At 37.8% G+C, this 15850-nt stretch overlaps 2 protein-coding genes across 2 annotated transcripts; one reads left to right on the top strand and one right to left on the bottom strand.

Moving 5' to 3' along the window:
• Positions 1-5575: 5575 nt before the first annotated feature.
• On the top strand, positions 5576-8876 carry LOC117484093. The gene is made up of 8 exons (XM_034132539.1): positions 5576-5799; positions 6013-6147; positions 6524-6592; positions 6706-6800; positions 7077-7203; positions 7719-7836; positions 8072-8148; positions 8590-8876. The coding sequence occupies exons 1-8, from the start codon at positions 5632-5634 to the stop codon at positions 8698-8700; spliced, it is 900 nt and encodes a 299-aa protein (XP_033988430.1). The 5' UTR covers positions 5576-5631; the 3' UTR covers positions 8701-8876.
• A 4326-nt stretch (positions 8877-13202) lies between these two features.
• Positions 13203-14874, bottom strand: LOC117484095 (complement C1q-like protein 2). The gene is made up of 6 exons (XM_034132540.1): positions 14717-14874; positions 14542-14604; positions 14325-14366; positions 14086-14118; positions 13847-13975; positions 13203-13560 (listed from the first exon to the last, which is right to left on the bottom strand). The coding sequence occupies exons 1-6, from the start codon at positions 14838-14840 to the stop codon at positions 13277-13279; spliced, it is 675 nt and encodes a 224-aa protein (XP_033988431.1). The 5' UTR covers positions 14841-14874; the 3' UTR covers positions 13203-13276.
• Between the last annotated feature and the right edge of the window lie 976 nt (positions 14875-15850).

Raw genomic sequence — 15850 nt, forward strand, 5'->3', positions numbered from 1 at the left:
GAAAGAGGAGCGTTGTGTGGAGCTATTTTACAACTGGCAATGAAAACTTAGCGAACTGTGATGTGTGCAAGAAGGAAGTTTGCTACTGTGGCCACTTTGTATTGTTATTTTTCATGTTTGCACTTTAAATTTGCAAAAGTAAAACGTTTATTTGTCTATAAAAACTGTCCTGTCTTTATTCATGAAAATGAATTCAGATTTAGTCTATTTATGATGCTTTCAGCTCAAAAATCATGTCATGCAGCTCTCCTCTATTTGAAAGTACATAAGACGATACTGGCCCTGAAATACTTGGTATCGGATCGAATCCAGATTTTGTGGTATCGCCCACCCCTAGCTTCCACACGCTGTTTATATAGGTGTAGGAGGGGCTTATTTCCCATGTAACTTTCGTGAAACCTCCGTATGTCACGGTGAGCAGGTGAGTATCCAGTTTTTTCTTAATCCTGTTTTTGACCTTTGTGACACCAATAAAATGTTCATTCCAAATTGTTATGTTGTCTCTGTATTTATTTGCAATTCACGTGTTCTCTAAAGTGGGCCTCCATTTAGTTATTTCAGTCATGAAGAAGAGTAAGCACGTGACCGCGGTGAAGTTAGTTTTAGGTTGGATATTCGACGGACATTCGCGGACCAGCCAGGAGCGTCAGTTTCCCCTGCTGCTGGCTGTATTACGACGGGGAGATCTTCTGTGCGAAACGAGGCTTTCACTTAGGGACCATCAACAAATGACTTTTCAATTACACAAGAAAAATGTTGTTTTTAATAAATCGACAGCTTCTCGATCGTGTGAATGTGAAGCAAATTCACTCTAGAGCAGCGGTTTTCAAAGTGTGAGGCGCGCCTCCCCTGGGGGGCGCCAGAGAGCTTCAGGGGAGGCGCAGCGTGAGAAAAAAATAAAGAGAAACAATGAAATCTAGCTCGTTAACTTCAGCTAACTTTATGCGAGCGGCAACATGGATCGATTTTTAGTGAAGTTACCTAAAGTGAGAGAGGAGACAGCGTCTGGCCACCCCAGTTGGCAGCTTTGTTTTGAAATAAAAGTTGTGGCTCATCGGACATTTATCAGAGAAAATCCCTGATGTCCGAGTGCAAGTGAATGCAGCACAAGACGCGAGCCTTGTAACCCTGGCGCGAGCGAGGAAATGTGATTGGCGGCGATTTCATTTGAACGGGCGGCAGAAAACGAGAAGCATTCGGACCCAAGTACACGGAAGGAATAAGGTATTTGCGGTCTACAATGACAGAGAAGAGACTGTCAAGTTTGGCTGTGCTCAGCATTGAATCAAAACGCACTAAAGCTTTGGATGTTAATACGTTTGTGAGGCGTTTTGCTGAACAAGATGGTAATCGCCGCATTCAGCTGTAATAGGCACGGATGACTCGAGCATTAAAAACTGTTAAGATGATGACCTTACGTGTGTACATATATTTTTTTCTTTGTGGGGCTCTGCCCTGAGAAAGTCAAATAAGATGGTGTGTAAAACTACACTGCCCAGACAAAAATAAGTAACCACTTTGATTTAACTAGGCCAGTAGGTAAGGGCATTCCACTGGATAATAATACCCCTGCATTATAGCAACAACAATAATAATAATAATAATAGCAATAATAATTGGGAGGGGGGGCGCGGCTGTTCTTATATTCTCTGAGGGGAGGCTCACCTTCCCACACTTTGAAAACCCCTGCTCTAGAGCATACATTTATTGACCACACCTCTTTTTATTGCATTTTAATACTTTAAATATTTTATATTAATATTTTGATGGAAAAATTAGCTTATTTCTTCAATACCTTCCAGGTCATGTGACCTAATCACTCAAAATCAATGCTGGGTCAAATAACTACACTGGCTGCGTAGGACACACCTCTTTTTATTCCATTTTAATACTTTAAATATTTTTATATTAATATTTTGATGGAAAAATTAGCTTATTTCTTCAATACCTTCCAGGTCATGTGACCTAATCACTCAAACTCAACGCTGGCTCAAAGAACTACACTGGCTGCATAGGACACACCTCTTTTTATTCCATTTTAATACTCTAAATATTTTATATTAATATTTTGATGAAAAAATTAGCTTATTTCTTCAATACCTTCCAGGTCATGTGACCTAATCACTCAAACTCAATGCTGGCTCAAAGAACTACACTGGCTGCATAGGACACACCTCTTTTTATTCCATTTTAATACTTTAAATATTTTATATTAATATTTTGATGGAAAAATGAGCTTATTTCTTCAATACCTTCCAGGTCATGTGACCTAATCACTCAAACTCAACGCTGGCTCAAAGAACTACACTGGCTGCATAGGACACACCTCTTTTTATTCCATTTTAATACTCTAAATATTTTATATTAATATTTTGATGGAAAAATGAGCTTATTTCTTCAATACCTTCCAGGTCATGTGACCTAATCACTCAAAATCAATGCTGGCTCAAAGAACTACACTGGCTGCATAGGACACACCTCTTTTTATTCCATTTTAATACTCTAAATATTTTATATTAATATTTTGATGGGAAAATGAGCTTATTTCTTCAATACCTTCCAGGTCATGTGACCTAATCACTCAAAACCAATGCTGGCTCAAAGAACTACACTGGCTGCATAGGACACACCTCTTTTTATTCCATTTTAATACTTTAAATATTTTATATTAATATTTTGATGGAAAAATGAGCTTATTTCTTCAATACCTTCCAGGTCATGTGACCTAATCACTCAAAATCAATGCTGGCTCAAAGAACTACACTGGCTGCATAGGACACACCTCTTTTTATTCCATTTTAATACTTTAAATATTTTATATTAATATTTTGATGGAAAAATGAGCTTATTTCTTCAATACCTTCCAGGTCATGTGACCTAATCACTCAAAATCAATGCTGGCTCAAAGAACTACACTGGCTGCATAGGACACACCTCTTTTTATTCCATTTTAATACTCTAAATATTTTATATTAATATTTTGATGGGAAAATGAGCTTATTTCTTCAATACCTTCCAGGTCATGTGACCTAATCACTCAAAATCAATGCTGGCTCAAAGAACTACACTGGCTGCGTAGGACACACCTCTTTTTATTCCATTTTAATACTTTAAATATTTTATATTAATATTTTGATGGAAAAATGAGCTTATTTCTTCAATACCTTCCAGGTCATGTGACCTAATCACTCAAACTCAATGCTGGCTCAAAGAACTACACTGGCTGCTTAGGACACACCTCTTTTTATTCCATTTTAATACTTTAAATATTTTATATTAATATTTTGATGGAAAAATTAGCTTATTTCTTCAATACCTTCCAGGTCATGTGACCTAATCACTCAAACTCAACGCTGGCTCAAAGAACTACACTGGCTGCATAGGACACACCTCTTTTTATTCCATTTTAATACTTTAAATATTTTATATTAATATTTTGATGGAAAAATGAGCTTATTTCTTCAATACCTTCCAGGTCATGTGACCTAATCACTCAAAATCAATGCTGGCTCAAAGAACTACACTGGCTGCATAGGACACACCTCTTTTTATTCCATTTTAATACTTTAAATATTTTATATTAATATTTTGATGGAAAAATGAGCTTATTTCTTCAATACCTTCCAGGTCATGTGACCTAATCACTCAAAATCAATGCTGGCTCAAAGAACTACACTGGCTGCATAGGACACACCTCTTTTTATTCCATTTTAATACTCTAAATATTTTATATTAATATTTTGATGGGAAAATGAGCTTATTTCTTCAATACCTTCCAGGTCATGTGACCTAATCACTCAAAATCAATGCTGGCTCAAAGAACTACACTGGCTGCGTAGGACACACCTCTTTTTATTCCATTTTAATACTTTAAATATTTTATATTAATATTTTGATGGAAAAATGAGCTTATTTCTTCAATACCTTCCAGGTCATGTGACCTAATCACTCAAACTCAATGCTGGCTCAAAGAACTACACTGGCTGCATAGGACACACCTCTTTTTATTCCATTTTAATACTTTAAATATTTTATATTAATATTTTGATGGAAAAATTAGCTTATTTCTTCAATACCTTCCAGGTCATGTGACCTAATCACTCAAACTCAACGCTGGCTCAAAGAACTACACTGGCTGCATAGGACACACCTCTTTTTATTCCATTTTAATACTTTAAATATTTTATATTAATATTTTGATGGAAAAATGAGCTTATTTCTTCAATACCTTCCAGGTCATGTGACCTAATCACTCAAACTCAATGCTGGCTCAAAGAACTACACTGGCTGCCAGGATAACAACCTCCATCTCAACTTCAGCAAAACCAAAGAGCTGATTGTGGACTACATGAAGCAGCAGAGAGAGGGTCACGCCCCCATCGCCATCAATGGGACTACGGTGGAGAGAGTCAGCAGCTTCAGGTTCTTTGGGGTCCACATCACTGAGGACCTGACATGGACTCTTCACACCACCACCATCACCAAAAAAGCTCGACAGCGGCTCTTCTTCCTCCGCAGGCTGAGGAGGTTCAACATGGACTCCAGGATACTCTGCAACTTCTACAGGTGCACCATAGAGAGAATCCTGACCTTCTACAGGTGCACCATAGAGAGCATCCTGACTGGCTGCTTCACGGCCTGGTACGGCAGCTGCACTGCCCTCAATCGTAAGGCCTTACAGAGGGGGGGTGAAAACTGCACAGAACATCACCAGGACGGAGCTGCCATCCATGGAGGACCTTTACTCCCAGCGGCTCAGGAAGAAATCACTACGGATTATCAAAGACCCCCATCACCCCAGCCACAAACTGTTCTTTCTGTTGCCGTCTGGCAGACGTTACCGCAGCATCCGGGCAAGGACAAGAAGATTCGGAGACAGTTTCTTCCCGCGGGCAGTGAGACTGTTAAAAAATTGAACTGTTGAAACAACTTCAAACATTCAACTGCTACTCAGTAGTATGTATCTAATACCTAATATATATATATCATTCCAATAACTTGTATATAGACTCATACTGCACTATTCCACATCATAACTTTATTTCATTTTTATAACTATTATTATTTTTGTATTGCTCTTGCTCTTATTGTTATGTTATGTTATTATGTTGCATTGTTGGAGAAGCCTGTGACATAAGATTTTCAACTGCATAATTACTCTGTAGCTATGTCAGATTGACAATAAAGAACCTTGAACCTTGAACCTTGAAGGACAAAGGACATGAAGTATTATAACCCAAGATGATTAAGTGCATGTTGTAGGGGGAGAATATGAAGATGAAAAATGTAAATGTAAATACAGCATACAAACTTATAACAGAAACTAGATTTCTAAATCAGACTTGAAACTGCAATTGCAGTTTCTGTTCCTGAGCAGCCTGTTTAATGTCATTTAGTGAAAACTCTAAAAGGGAAAAAGGTTAAATGCATAAACATGGACAGTTTAATTATATTCTGTGTATGTAGCTTTGATGGTGCATAATACAAAAACAAGGCCTTCACCCAAAAATTCAAGATTGTTAACCCTCTGGTATCATTCAAATGCACTACCCTAATTAGTCATTCGGGACAAAAATGTCCAGAGTGATACCGGAGGGTTAAAAGATTCCTCAAGTGTCCATATTAAACAGAATGCATTTATTTCCCCTCAATCCTGACTTGCAGTTGACCTGGCTGTGGAAAAAAAAGGACACCGAGGTGGTCGTGGCAGTGCTCCCCTCACAGATGAAAGGACGCATCTTACTTATCCGCCACTGTGAGCTATGCTCACTTCGACCCCACCAGTGGTTGACAGGGGAGGTACGTGACTACATGTTTCAAGTGTCTGAAGTTTCACTCTACACTGTGTCATTTTCTTTATCTTGCATTTAACGATTTCTGCCAAAAAAATATCTGAAAAAAATGTCTAGATACTTTTGTCAGTCACAAGATTCTCAAAGTTGCAGGAAATGAAAGTTCAGTAAAACTGGGAATATGCATTAATTGGCTAATTGTTATGATCTTTTTTGCAAGGTAATTGAAGGCGTGTTTCATGTTGCTGCCGACAAATTCGGCGTTGTGAACAAAATGTACTTGCTAAATCACTACACAGCAGGTGTCATTTTGTTCGGGGACAGAACTCAGCTAACATCTCACAGTTTACCAAAGGTAATGTGTGTGGTCTGTGTATGTCTATGTGTGTGGTGTGTTGTGTTTGTGCATGGTGATGCTGTAGGGGGAAGTAGGTGTGGATTTGATTTGTGGGCTCACACTCACACATTAGGTACATGGAGTGAAGCATTGGCTGAGAATCCACAGGTCTTAAATAGGAAATTAGCTGAGATTATTTTACTTGATCCTCTCTGAAACTATACTCATTAGTTAAATCACCTGATAAATCTACTTACTATTGAATTTCCATACCAACACTTGTTTTAAGCACAACAAATGAATGGCACAAGAACATAATTGTCAGACTAATGTTGTTGTTATTTTTACCTTAGCCTTCAAGTTTGTTTTAATCCTTTATTTGATGCCATTATAGGTAAACTTTGACAACTATGAAGCTGTCCTGTCCTTTGTACTTGTCAACAACAACCACTGGAAGTTGCTGGTTTGTAATTATTTTTGTTATTGTATTATTTCTGTTAAAGCACAAGACTTACATAGTGAAACCAAAAATCTTTTTTGATGAAAAGTGCTTTTACTTTTTTTGTTCTCTCACAGTACATTCATGCCAAAACCAGCACCGTATTCCTGGTGGATCCAGCTCAAAGCATCAAAGAGCTTGATGACTCCGAACATGCTGCCAAAAGAATACAGTAAATAAAAATTCAATAGATATTTGAAAATTCAAGTAAAAACTATATTTAAACGTAAAAAATGTGTCACATTTAGTTACATTCATACTCACAAACAGCATTGAAAGCATTTTAAACAGTCTGATACAGTCTGTGTTCAGACAGTGATATCTATAGCTGACCCTTATATAAATAAATGGTCATATGGTGAATACAAACAGTATAAATGTCTGTTACATTATCTTTAGGTGCCACATAATTAGAAATATAAAGTGTGTTAACATTATCCTTTCTCAGGGAGTACTTCAAGATGAGGAGGACACGCCACAGCATAACAGACTGGGTGGATGTTAAGTGGAAGGGAGGCGTTATGGGCCACCCACTTCAAAAGGATGGATGTAGCTGTGGTGTCGTTGTTGTGAAGGTGAGCTGAAGATATTCTGTTTTCATCCAGTTAACAAGCAGAGTTTTTAATGTGAAAGACAGTTTAATGCAAGGACGGATTAAAAAATCTGTCAAAGTAGTGGTCGACCGATAAGGGTTTTTTAAAGGCCGATGCTGATCGCCATAATATTTAGCAGGCAGGTTGGCCAATGGACAATATACAGTATAATGCCGATATCATGTTGTTGTTTATTGTATTTTTCACAACTGACAACAATTGGATTATGACACAACATTGCTGAACTTAAATTAACAGTTATTTAACACTAATGTAGTATTCACTTGAACACAGAAAGTTTCATTGACAAAACTTCGCTTCCGAATATCTCAAAATTCCAATAATAGGACCGGTCTATATCAATAATGAAAAGTTTTGGGAGGCATTCTAGTCAAGGGTGGATGTCTTCTATAATGTGTCTCATGTTTTTGTCTGTATCTGTATTACTATACAATAAAGAAGAAAAAACCTCCATAACATAAGTGTTGTTTGTTTAGATGGCAAAGGCAGTCATGGAGTCCTTCCCTCTGATCCCGAATGTGAATTTCGAGTGTTCGAAGAAATACATGAAACAGGAGAGGATAGAACTGGCTCTCGAAATCCTTGAGGCATCAGGTAAATAAATATGAATATATGTATTTCATTTCATTTCAAACCTTTATTTATTCAGGTTGTATCCCATTGAGATCATTGACCTCTTTTTCAAGGGAGACCTGCTATATGTGTATGTATGTATATGTGTGTCTGTATGTATGTATATATATATGTATATATATATATATATATATATATATGTATGTATATGTATGTATATAGAAGCTGACATACATGTATTGTTATCTTGTTTCAGTCCTTGATGAGCACACTTATTGTGCTATGTGTGCTGCCTTAAGGCCTCCAGGATCTGGATCTCCCATCACAAACTGGGTGAGCTGTTGTGAAGAAAATGTGGAATTGTGATGTCTACATTTATTTTTTAATGTATTCATTTATTTAACAGGGACAGTGCACATTAATTAACATCTCTGTAAATGTGCCAGAGTTAGCCAAGAGGCTATTTTTCATCTGTAGTCCCTGGACAGATTTTAAAAGTCAACCTAAAACACATTTCATTTTAAACAAGTAAATACAATACATTTAAAACATGCAACACACATTACTGGAATACTTAAATAAAACAATTTAAAAGTCAGAACAATAAAACAAAAAAACAAAAACAAAACAAGAGCATGTTAAAACACATGCAGTGGGTTTTAAGGACCAGATGATTGTGTCAGCTGATTCCTCACTAACACTTGAGTATTAAGACAACTGAATGGTAATCTAAGCTACAAATATATAAATACATTATTTCTTTCACTTCAACAGATTCAGTGTGATGACTGTGAGCGATGGTACCATGCCCAGTGTCTGGCAATGGACAGCAGAGACTTTAAAAAGGCAGAGACAGGATATTGGAAATGTCCTTTGTGCAAGTAATACTTGAAATGTGCTCAATGATGACGATTAGTAAAACATGTGTCCTGTGTAGCCTTGTTTGTATTACTTTCTGATAATCACTGGATCACATGACAGGGAAGCTATAGAAAAAACCCTGAATTTTCCATAGAAATATTAATATTAAATAGAGGATGTAATATTATCCGATATAAAGAGCTGTTTCTATTGTGTACAGACCAGTATTCAATTCAGAAAGTGATTTTGAGTCATTAGATATTGAAGAAATAAGCTAAGCTAAGATAATAAGCTAATTTACAATAAAAAGAGGTGTGTCCTATGCAGCCAGTGTAGTTCTTTGAGCCAGCATTGATTTTGAGTGATTAGGTCACATGACCTGGAAGGTATTGAAGAAATAAGCTCATTTTTCCATCAAAATATTAATATAAAATATTTAAAGTATTAAAATGGAATAAAAAGAGGTGTGTCCTATGCAGCCAGTGTAGTTCTTTGAGCCAGCATTGATTTTGAGTGATTAGGTCACATGACCTCGAAGGTATTGAAGAAATAAGCTAATTTTTCCATCAAAATATTAATATAAAATATTTAGAGTATTAAAATGGAATAAAAAGAGGTGTGTCCTATGCAGCCAGTGTAGTTCTTTGACCCAGCATTGATTTTGAGTGATTAGGTCACATGACCTGGAAGGTATTGAAGAAATAAGCTCATTTTTCCATCAAAATATTAATGTAAAATATTTAGAGTATTAAAATGGAATAAAAAGAGGTGTGTCCTATGCAGCCAGTGTAGTTCTTTGAGCCAGCATTGATTTTGAGTGATTAGGTCACATGACCTGGAAGGTATTGAAGAAATAAGCTAATTTTTCCATCAAAATATTAATATAAAATATTTAGAGTATTAAAATGGAATAAAAAGAGGTGTGTCCTATGCAGCCAGTGTAGTTCTTTGAGCCAGCATTGATTTTGAGTGATTAGGTCACATGACCTGGAAGGTATTGAAGAAATAAGCTAATTTTTCCATCAAAATATTAATATAAAATATTTAGAGTATTAAAATGGAATAAAAAGAGGTGTGTCCTATGCAGCCAGTGTAGTTCTTTGACCCAGCATTGATTTTGAGTGATTAGGTCACATGACCTGGAAGGTATTGAAGAAATAAGCTAATTTTTCCATCAAAATATTAATATAAAATATTTAAAGTATTAAAAATGGAATAAAAAGAGGTGTGTCCTATGCAGCCAGTGTAGTTCTTTGAGCCAGCATTGATTTTGAGTGATTAGGTCACATGACCTGGAAGGTATTGAAGAAATAAGCTAATTTTTCCATCAAAATATTAATATAAAATATTTAGAGTATTAAAATGGAATAAAAAGAGGTGTGTCCTATGCAGCCAGTGTAGTTCTTTGACCCAGCATTGATTTTGAGTGATTAGGTCACATGACCTGCAAGGTATTGAAGAAATAAGCTAATTTTTCCATCAAAATATTAATATAAAATATTTAAAGTATTAAAAATGGAATAAAAAGAGGTGTGTCCTATGCAGCCAGTGTAGTTCTTTGCGCCAGCATTGAGTTTGAGTGATTAGGTCACATGACCTGGAAGGTATTGAAGAAATAAGCTAATTTTTCCATCAAAATATTAATATAAAATATTTAAAGTTTTAAAATGCAATAAAAAGAGGTGTGTTCAATAAATGTATGCTCTAGAGTGAATTTGCTTCACATTCACACGATCGAGAAGCTGTCGATTTATTAAAAATAACATTTTTCTTGTGTAATTGTAAAAGTCATTTGTTGATGGTCCCTAAGTGAAAGCCTCGTTTCGCAGAGAAGATCTCCCCGTTAAACTGACGCTGCTGGCGGGTCCGGGAAACTGACGCTGCTGGCGGGTCCGCGAATGTCCGTCGAATATCCAACCTAAAACTAACTTCACCGCGGTAAGCACGTGGGCGTCCATTTTAGGTTATGGCCTGGAAAAGGGGGCGGTTAGGATTAGCGTTTGATTGAGGGCGAGAGAGTATCAGGCAGTGACCCCTGAGGGGCCATCGGAGAGTGTTAGAAATTAAAATCAATATTCAATGACGTAATTACGCACAGTAAGCTTTGTCGTAGCAGTTGATACCCCCTCTGGCACTGTATGCAAAACCATCTCACCCTACAAGACAGTGAGATATACACAGACACAGTATGCAAAACCTCACCCCCTAAACGCGTCTGTTGATCACACATACATTTAAGATTCACTCTCAGAGAGATGACCTAATCAGAGAAACTAAGACAATGAGAAAGAGGAGGGAAGTTCCCTCCCTACGTCACCGCCCACCATTGATGAGGAGGAGTCACCACTGAGATATAGAGAGAGGTGACGGAGCTCTGGAGACTTCTTCTTCTCCACCACGAGACTTCACCCCTTCACCCCGGCGAGGCAACAGCTGCTCTGTCTCTCCTATTACCCTCTGCTTGTTGTATCATCGTGCCATTTAATTAAACTCAACCAATTTGAACCTTTTCGGAGACTCCATTAGTCTCTTCATTCTAAGCTTCTCTCCTGGGCGCGAGAACAACGAATACTTCTAACAAGAGCCAACCTACCCCAGAAATGAGAACATGGGGCACTGGCTGTGTTAGGGAATAAGAGGCTTGGATCCTACTGCCGGGGAGTGTAAGATCGAGTGCTCGGGCCATCCTTGTTCACCACCGAGGCAGGCCAACTCTCACCTTAGGCCCCAAGAAAAATGTAATTACGTTGAGTGATAGCTATCATAGTAGTGTTTTTACTATCAATCACATATAACAATTCTAATACACATCCTCAGTAGTAAACCCAGGAGTCATTGAATGTTTCTGCTTATTATTAAACAATCTCCCCCAATGTAGCTGTGCGTGAGTTTTCAGCATTCAGGATTCTTCATCAAAGTAGCATGTAGCTGTGCGTGTGCGCTTTCAGTATTCAGGATTCTTCATCATAATTCTTCATCATTGTAACATGTAGCTGTGCGTTTGTGCTTTCAGCATTCAGGAGGATATCAGAGACGAGTAAGCAGGAGAGATGCCTTCGCTGCCATGCATCAGGACTGAATGAGCCAAAAAAGGGCTTCTGCACTCTTTTATATATAGGTGTGGGAGGAGCTTATTTGTCTGTGAGTTTCGTGAAGCTACCGTATGTTCCCGTAAGCAGGTAAGTTGCCATGTATTTTCTTAACCCTATGTTGGACCTTTGTAACCCCAATAAAATGTTCATTCCAAATTGTTATGTTGTCTCCTTATTTATTTACAATAGAGAACCGCAGTGAAAACCCAGAAGTAAACTTCTTCCGGTTCCTTCGACAAAAATGCAATGCAATTTCTCCATAGGATTTTGGAAAATAGCTTGAAATAAGGTCTGTGGTTGACACACATTTAAGAGACGGATCACGTTTTGTTTAGTCGGATAATCTCCACATGTCTACTGTTAGAAGTATTCGTTATTCTCGCGCCCAGGAGAGGAGCTTAGAATGAAGAGACTAATGGAGTCTCCGAAAAGGTTCAAATTGGTTGAGTTTAATTAAATGGCACGATGATACAACAAGCAGAGGGTAAGGAAAAGACAAAGCCGGTGATGTCTCTCGTGAGGCTGCAGCGAAGACAAGTCCCGTCTTGTCCTCCCCGATCTCCTTTATCTCTTCTCGTTCTCTCCTGCTGTGCAGATAGGGGGAACGCCCTCCTCGGTATTCAATCGACATCGCGTGAAACAGAGGATTTCGACATTTTGTATTCCTTGCTTACTTCCTTAAGTCTTTTCTCCTCTTTATCTCTTTCTTGACTTTTTATTTACGGTAATACTTTATAAACAGCTGTAATAGTTTAGAAATCCTAGAAACACTTTTACGGCACAGTTCTCATTAACTCCTAACGTCATAGCTACCCACGTATGTGAAAACAATAAAACAGCTTTTAAACTGACGATATATTTTAGACTAAATTATGCTATTAAACATTGATTTTAATTTCTAACACTACCCATCTTTTATAATTTTCTAATCATAAATCTAATCGATAGATTTATGATCGATAGATTTATGATTCGTCTCAGAATCAACCTCATTTTAATGAGTTTCTGTCTCTGACAAAGAGGTCATAAAATAAAGGAAGATTCCCGGACATAAAAGTCAACTCTGCTTTACATTTCTCGTATAACATTCATACACAAACATATACTGTAAGTATATAAGGCAAGCAACCAGGTGAATGAAGACATTTGAGTTTTTCTGGGATTGTGGATATGACAGATAATTTTGAGGAGTGTCTCTGTTTTTTATGTTATATATTTTTCATATCTGTGTCATGCAGTGTGGGTCTCTCACTTCTGTCGTCAGGGCACAGACTGTAGAGGGCTCTTTGGTCTTGACTTGGTCTCGGTTTAGGGGGTTTGGACAACAACAGTACTGCTAAAGTGTTTGTCTTATAGTGTCTGTAGAAAACGTTGTTATGGTAATGAATGCCTCTTGTTCATGTAACCAAGCAAAAATAAACACAAACAATTATATAAGTTGAGTCAACACACTTATTTATTAATATGTAATGTTGAAACGTAATGCAGTGGGTGTTTTACAGTGGGCTTCACTGAGCATAGAGCAGAAATCCACTGAAAATCATGCGATTATACAAATCACAATAAACGTTGTAGCTGGAGGGCAGAACAATGTTGGCAACATCTCCCTTCTCCAGCTGAAGAACAATTGAGTTAGCCGCAGAGACATAGCCATAGGCATCATTGTAATCTTGAAGCCTCATCTTCATCACGTTGTTGAGAGCGAATTCAAGAGCGGTATCTGATACAAAGCGGCTTCCCCACATGTTGAAGCTGAAGTAGTAGACTCCTTTGATGGGGGCTGTGAAGATACCTGCATCAGAGGAGAAGGTCAGTGAGGGGAGATTGTTTCTGGTGCTTCAGCAGGACTTAAGGATGTTTTTTTTTTTAAATAAGGAGCATGTAGGAGCTCTTGACTTTGTTCTATTTTCTACCATGATCAACTGTAGGAAAACTAAGAGATGTTTTAATGGTTTCATTAAGAAAACTCTTAAGAAAGCTTACAGTCACACATCTACTGTAAATTAACGTTAGCGTGTGTGTGTGTGTGTGTGTGTGTGTGTGTGTGTGGTGTGTGTGTGTGTGTGTGTGCTCAGTACCTGTAGTTGGGCTGTAGGCCTGGCCGATATTGGTGAAGACTTTACTGTACTTCAGTATACTGTTAGTGCCGAAGGGTCCGACTACTCCTGCATCACTGAGACCGGCTGAGAACGCCACCTGAGGACCGGCTGTGAGAAAGAGGAGGATGCAGCAGAGTTTGATATTTGCTGGTATATCAGTATACCAGTTCTATTCTTATACAATACTTTGATTCTTCATAATAGTTTCTGTTTCTTACCTCTTTCACTGAAGCTCATCTTGGTCTCTAGAACTGAACACATTTTAAAATTGTAAAAAATAAATGGTCAACATTTGTCTTCAGTGTTTTTCATTTTTACAAACCGCGCATTCAAGAATTGTTCTACCATACTAAAATGTGCACTTTTTCTCTAGACCGCTTTTTTGCCTTTTAAAAATGGGAACAGATTTAGTTTTTATGAAAAAACAACAACTTTGTATTTTCTCAATGTTTTCTACCTGTGCTCTTATTCTCACTTGCTGAGACTCTATCCAGGAGATCTGCAATACAAAAAGAAGCTCATTATCTGACAAACAACCACACGTGATTTCTTATCAGTATGTTCATCTGATTTTGTTCACATCTCTTTTCTCACTTTTGTATTTTACACAAAATTATGTGTTTGTATCTTAACATTCAAAACATTTCCCTTTTTATGAAGTTTCTGTTTCTTACCTGCATTCGCTCTCTTGAGCTCCTCCACCTCCTTCTCACTGGAGCTCATCCTGGCCTCTAAAGCTGAACACATTTAAAAATTGTTATTAGTATTATTGTAGATGTCACCGTGGAGCTCTGTCACAAACATTATTGTACATCAACATATAAGTAAGCATATTATGTAAATATTTACCTGCTTTCACTTCTTGGATATCAAAGTCCCCCTCTTTCTTCCCTGTCCCCCCTCCATCCTCACCCTGAGCCCCCGTCCAGAGCAGACAGAGCAGCAACGCCAGACAAACTGCAGTTCTCCTCATTCTGAAATATCGCTGTTCAGACAGAGAAGTGTAACACGTCTCGCTCTGTTCCCGTCTTTATATCCACCTTAAACAGGTCACGAGGCCGTGAGAATCCAGCAGATGTCTTTGATAACAAACGTGAAAAACATCCAAACGTCCTTGGACATTAACCTGATTTTAAAGGAAACAACAACTTGAATTTTGTCCTTGAACATAGCTTATTATGTATGCTTTCAAAAGTAACATCTTTAATGGCTAAACTGCATTCTTTCATATTTGTTCTCAGTGTGTAAGGGTTGTTTTCCTAGACTTGTATGAAAGAGGAAATACTATGCTCATTTCCAGGTTCATATTAATAATAATAATAATAATAATAGTAATAATAATAATAATACATGTTATTTATATAGCGCTTCTCCTGGTGCTCAAAACGCTTTACATATCAGTATGTAGTGTCTCTACTGTGACATGTCTCCATGCTTTAATGTTCAAAAAGCTCTTTATTTTTCTCATACTGCCTGTGCTGGTGCAACACAGTCTCACTCCCTGAACGTCCAGGAGCGACGCTTGGTCGCAGGAGTCTCCTTCAGCTTCATAAACGGACGCAAAGAGCTTTCAACTGATTGCAATGTATTCCCATCGGCGGCGGTATTTGACGCTCAGGGAAGCACCGCATCGGTCCATGTCGGCAGCACTTAAAGGCAATGTGAGCGTCCATTCCCATTGGATAACGGAGGATTTTACACCCGGAAGTAAGTATTCTCTTTACTGTCGATTACAGTGATATCTGCACTACTCATCAACTCAAAATCACCAAATTATCCTTGTTAATTACACAACATTGATTGGTTTAAATTGTGTACAATGCTTTTGTATTTTCCCCCTTCGATTCGGAGAAACAAATATTTTTTCGGAGTTTAGGATGGCAGAAGACACTACACTACCCAGAATCCTCAGCTATCGTTTGGGAATACACCATGTGCTTCGCTCGACAAACCCCGTGATTAGTCCTCAAGCTCTGTGATTGG

Source organism: Trematomus bernacchii, unplaced genomic scaffold (assembly GCF_902827165.1).
Source record: "Trematomus bernacchii unplaced genomic scaffold, fTreBer1.1, whole genome shotgun sequence".
Classification (NCBI taxonomy): Eukaryota; Metazoa; Chordata; class Actinopteri; order Perciformes; family Nototheniidae; genus Trematomus; species Trematomus bernacchii.